The sequence below is a fragment of the Lagenorhynchus albirostris genome, chromosome 15 (genome assembly GCF_949774975.1).
Source record: "Lagenorhynchus albirostris chromosome 15, mLagAlb1.1, whole genome shotgun sequence".
Lineage (NCBI taxonomy): Eukaryota > Metazoa > Chordata > Mammalia > Artiodactyla > Delphinidae > Lagenorhynchus > Lagenorhynchus albirostris.
In genome coordinates this window covers 15,435,694-15,441,355 of record NC_083109.1, presented here as the reverse complement: position 1 = coordinate 15,441,355, position 5,662 = coordinate 15,435,694, and the positions used below count along the sequence as shown (strand labels likewise).

At 45.2% G+C, this 5,662-nt stretch overlaps 1 protein-coding gene across 1 annotated transcript; it reads left to right on the top strand.

Moving 5' to 3' along the window:
• Positions 1-3,673: 3,673 nt before the first annotated feature.
• Positions 3,674-5,301, top strand: PI3 (peptidase inhibitor 3). Its single transcript, XM_060123706.1, has 3 exons — positions 3,674-3,761; positions 4,603-4,947; positions 5,168-5,301. Exons 1-2 carry the CDS (start codon positions 3,680-3,682, stop codon positions 4,944-4,946), a joined length of 426 nt encoding a protein of 141 aa, XP_059979689.1. The 5' UTR covers positions 3,674-3,679; the 3' UTR covers position 4,947; positions 5,168-5,301.
• Positions 5,302-5,662: the final 361 nt, after the last annotated feature.

Here is a 5,662-nt window from a genome sequence, read left to right as displayed (position 1 = left end):
GGCTCTCTGGGCCTAGTGGGCCAAAGGACAGTACGGGCATTCTGGAGTTTGTTTCTGAGCTGAATTGTCCTTGTAAAAAGAGGGGAAGAAACAAAGGAAACCTTAACTTGTATGAATGTCTACTTTCTTCTCCACCCTGCTTTAAAATACTCCTGTTGTTGGTACTGTGCTGCAGAGTTACGTGCTAGATAAGCTATTATTAATTGTGTGCGGGCATTCTTTCCTAACACCTCTTGTAACGAAAACAAGAGGTGTTAGGAAAGAACACCTCACATGTGGTACCTCACATCACAGTATTGGTAGAAATAGAACTAAACCAGTCTTTAGTCCCAGGAGTCCAGCTCAGATCCTTGTACTTGCTTGGGAGGTTGGTTTGCTGATTATCTGTTTTGCCTTCAAACATTACAGACAGATTTAAAATAAAGAGGTTATAGAGAGAGAAATCTTTCTTCTTATGTCTGAGGATTTTTTTTAAGCTGACAACTTATGTTTATGAGTAAAGAGGAGGAAAATCTCCCCATGATGGTCTTGTCCCAAACTGCATCTTCAACTTTAATGTCTGGCTTTGTAACTTGCAGTCTGGCTGTCTAATCTGCAGTAGACTTTTGAGGAGGCGGCACCGGATATAAAATGTCTCTGTTAGTTTTAGAATTAATGGATTAAAATGTTTTGCTACTTAATTTGTGGGTGTGTCAAATATTCTGGTAACTAAAGCACACTTAGGGTGTTGGATGCACACCTCATCATGCTGCACTGTCTCTGCTAACATGTGTGTCCTGGGCTCACCCTGTTCTCACCCTTGGCTTCCCTGGGTGCCAGACCCCTGTGGATGGAGGTGATGCAATTAACCTCAGTGTTGCTTAGATTAAGACTTAAACCCTAATTTCTCAATGGTGAAAGGCTAGCCTACAATAAGGAGTTACTTGTAAAACAAAAGGAAAGCCTTTTCATATACGGAACTCACTAGATATGAGGGTGAGTGACCCCACCATATCTGAAACTTGGTCCTCAAATCTTTCTGCACAATAAGAAGCCAAACCCTGAGTCAGGGTTTTCCCTTTTCTGTTAGAAGCAACGTTGTATAGAAATACTTCAGAATCCGCACAAATTACCTCCAGTAGCTGACTGATTCTTTAATTCCTTCAACATTCAAAATATCTAATTCACATATTACATGCTTTGTTGGAAGTATCTGCTCAAACTTCTTGACTGATGTAAATATGCATGCAGTTTGCTAATAGATTTCATCTATGGGGTAACAAATGAAATGGAAACTCTTAGGATCTGAGGGAAACAGAATAAAAGACTTCAGTGTTTAAAAAAAATTTTTTAGGGCTTCCCTGGTGGCGCAGTGGTTGAGAGTCCGCCTGCCGATGCAGGAGACACAGGTTCGTGCCCCAGTCTGGGAAGATGCCACATGCCGCGGAGCTGCTGGGCCCGTGAGCCATGGCCGCTGAGCCTGCGCGTCCGGAGCCTGTGCTCTGCAACGGGAGAGGCCACAACAGTGAGGGGCCCGCGTATCGCAAAAAAAAAAAATTATTTATAAACCGTATCACAGACAAAGGACCTTTCTCTATAATAGATAAAGAGTGCTTAGAAATTAAGAAGAAAAAAGTTAATGACTATATAGGAAAATGAGCAAAAGAAATGAAGTTTTCAGGTAAAGAAATATAAGTGGCTTTTAAAATATGAAGAAATGCTTGAAATAATTCATGATCGAGAAATGCTAACTAAACACTTCAGCAATGTATCACTTCTCACCCATCAGATTGATAAAAATCTCAAAGATTTTGCTCATGTTCAATTTTACTAGCTGATCCAAATTTACTTTCAAATCGGTTGCATGAATATATACTCTCACTAGTAATGTGTGAGGGTTTCTTTTCTCTACAGATCAACAAGAAAAAGATAGACCACCCAATTAGAAATGAGCAAGATGCTTGAATTAACAGAAAATTAGAAAATCCAAGAAAGTGTTGCCTCTGTGGAGGATGGAGAGGGAAGAAATTGGATAGGAGTAAAGGCTAATAGGGTAATAGGCTGTAGAGTAAATAGTCTCCTTTCTCACCTGGCACGTGAGTACAGGCTTCCATTGTAATGCTTTAATTCTTTAAAGAATATAGGTATGTTCTACACAATTCTTTTGTTTGTATAGCTTACTTTGCAGTGAGCTTTTTAAAATTTTTTTTAAAGTAGCCTGCAGACTCTAATGTTCTGACATTTGTTTATATCTCCTTAGTGTTTCAGCATTGGTAGGCATGTGGTCCGAGTCCAAAGAGACAAAGGTGAAGATTTAAACAACTGGCTTACTATAAAATAATTAGTTTGCTTCAATCGCTGTCTCACCCAGAGCTCAACTGTCATTTCCACAATTCAGGTTCTGTCCCTGACAACACCCAACTCACCCAACAACACCCAATTCATTTTTATTACTCTGAACTATGGTAGCAATGACAAAATACCTTCTCAGACTAGCTTAGGCAGAAAGCCAATTTATTGGGTCATAACTGAACTAGGGGAAGGGTGTGGGAAGAGCTGCTCTCAAGATAAAGGGGAATGAAGGGCTGGTTTGTGCCTTCCGATTCCTCTCTCACCATCATTTCTCTGATCTTCTAAGTGAATTAGTTTCCTTTTTCTTGCACAGTTAACCTACTCCCAGACTGGAACCATAGCTTCTGGAGTTCCCAGGCTCATCTCTACCACCTTTACCAAAAGGAGGGACTTCCCCCTTCCCCTTAGTGTCTATTCAAATAAAGGACATCAGTAGACCTGAGACACACACACACACACACACACACACGCACCCTGCTGTGACTGGGGGTCAGGCTTTCATGATCAGCAGTCCCCATTAGATTCCTAAGTTGACGGTACAAAGAAACAAGAGTTCTTCAGAAGAAACAGCATGCTGTTCTAAGAAGGAGGAAGCCATGTTGGATGTATGCACTGTAGATGTCCACCTTATAGATGATTTATATTTTCTTCCTTTTATTTTATGGGTGTTTTCTCTCTTCTGACTGTGATTTCAAGGGCATCATGCCATTCCAGATGTCAAATTCCACCTTCCCTGTTACTTTCTTGGGGCATTTCAGAGACTACCTGTGAAATGGAAAAGTACACTGATTAGTCATTAGACGTCCAAGGCAAACATGCCTTTGAGAGTTTTTCTTGGGGTTAGGGGAGAATGAAAGAAAAGCCCAGCTTGATGCTGGGAGGGGTAAACTGTTAGGGTAGGTCTGGGTGGGTCTTGCAGGAACAGGGAGTAACTGGGGAACACCTTGCCTATGAAAACTGAACACCAGACCTACCACTGACTTGTTAAATGACCATGGGTGATTCCTTTCTCTTCTTTGGGCTCCATAGTCTTTCTATTCTAAGTATGAAGAATTTGGCTGTAATGGTGCCCAAGGGGAGACAGCCCTGCTTCTTTGTGAGAAAGTGAGGTAACTATTGGGGCTATGAGAGATGATGCAGCAGTAACTGCCATTTCTCCCTGTAAATAATCCTTGGGGAAGGGCCCAAGGTGCTTTCCAGGATGGAGGTGGATATTTCCTGGTAGAACTAAGAAAATGCACCCCTTGTCCCTTGTGAAACCACAGACCCACCCTTGGCACCCGGCCAAGCTGGAGCTGCATAAAACTAGGTTTGGCCTCAGCTCTTAGCCATTCACCTTCCTGACAACATGAAGTCCAGAAACTTCTTGATCCTGGTGGTAGTGCTTCTTGTCCTTGGGACGCTGGTGGCAAAGGCAGCTGTCGTAAGAGGTGAATAGGGAAGTGGCCTGGGTGGGGCTGGGTTGGGTTGAGGAGAGGATGTTGGGGGCAGCCTGGGTACTGACAGGGGGTACTTCCAGAGCAGCAGGCAGGGCTAGAGCCCACTCTTCAGCCTGGACAGTAGGTTTCCAGCGTATCCAGAGAAGTAGGAAGTTGCTTACTAGACTCTACATGCTTTCCACCCCAGGACTGAGATATCAGGGCTGTTTGTGGAAGGAGTGTTGTTACATGACCTTGGCCTCAAGTGTTGATACTTGGACAGAACGTTCAATGAAGTGAGGGGTCCCAGGTATCTGGTCGCTGGGTGTGGGGTCTGTCCCCTGCCTGTCTGCCCTGTAAAATCACCTGTCATCAGTCCTCTAAGAGAAGGTTAAGAACCAACAGGGCCTCAAAAATCATGTAGTTTGAAGATCACTATTTTCCAAAGGAGGACATTGAGACCTAGGGAGGGGTGAGGATTTGTCAAGACAGTCTCCAGAGCCAGGATGGAGCTTAGGTTTCCTGGTAAGTGTCTCACGGCTCCTTTCCTTTCCATTAAGTTTCCTCAGAGATGCCAAAGTGACACCTCTGAAAGACACTTCAGTCTGGCATATCCTCGTGAGGACCCTAAGACCCAGAATGGAGGGTGAGGGGAAGAAATGGACACCCGAGGAACCCCGGTCCCAGCCTTCCAAGAGCACAGACCCCAGCTAGCCCTTGAGATAGCTCCCCTATCTCAAGTCACATTTTGAGTGACACTGCAGTGAACAGTGGCTGGACCTGGAGGAAAGACTAGATAGTTAAAGCAGGTACACTGTTCTAAATGTGGGGATATTTCTTTGTTGTCCTAAAGGTCAAGGCACTACGAAAGGCAATGTTCTGATCAAAGGACAAGATCCAGTCGAAGGTCAAGATCCAGTCGAAGATCAAGATCCAGTCGAAGGTCAAGAAGATCCAGTCGAAGGTCAAGAAGATCCAGTCGAAAGTCAAGATCCAGTCGAAGGTCAAGATCCAGTTGAAGGTCAAGAAGATCCAGTCAGATTCCCATGGTTCCCTAAGCGTGGCTCCTGCCCCAGGGTTACGTTCCAGTGCACCATGTTAAATCCCCCTAACAAATGTCTGAGAGATGCTCATTGCCGGGGGGCCAAGAAGTGCTGTGTGAGCTATTGCGGGAAAGCCTGTGTGAATCCCTGGTGAGGTGAGAACTGGGTGGAGGAAGAGGTGGCCTGTGAAGGCACAGAAAGGCTGAGAGGTGGAGAGTGATCCTAGGTTGGTGGGGGAGAGGACATGGGGAGGTGATGGAGAGACCGAGGGGTCTCGTCCTGAGAGGGATGACAAGAGGACTTGGTCCTGCCTCTCACTGCCTCTGAGTCTTTGACCTGCTGAATCACATCTCTGATTCTCTTTTCTCCTGCCAGGTGGAGTCTGTTCTTGCTGCACCTGTGAAGTCCCCAGGGATGCAGATCCTGGTGCCTGTATCACTACCCTCTCCCGCACTGCCCATTCTTCCTTTCATCCGGGTGCCCAAACCTGGGATGCCTCTCTCATGGACTTTCCAATAAAAGACCACTTTCTACTCCATTTGTTTCTGGCTCCTATGACTTCTGGGCCCCTGGAAGCTCTGGGGAGATGGGTGTGGAGTTGGGACTTCCAGTCCCCAGTGGCGAGTGGAGAGGGACCCACGGCAGATGTTACTGTTGTGTGAAGGAGAGCGGGGGCAGGAACGAAAGGCCCATTCCTAGGGTTCACTGTAGAAATCCAATAATCAACCCAAGAACTGCAGCCTCTATTTCACCAGGAAATGGAAACCTAGACATTTTGCCTTTGGCCTTGGACCAGGGAAATAAAACCTAAAACCTTCCCAATTGACCCCTACTTCTGACCTGGCTATGATCAACCATGTCAGTGTGACT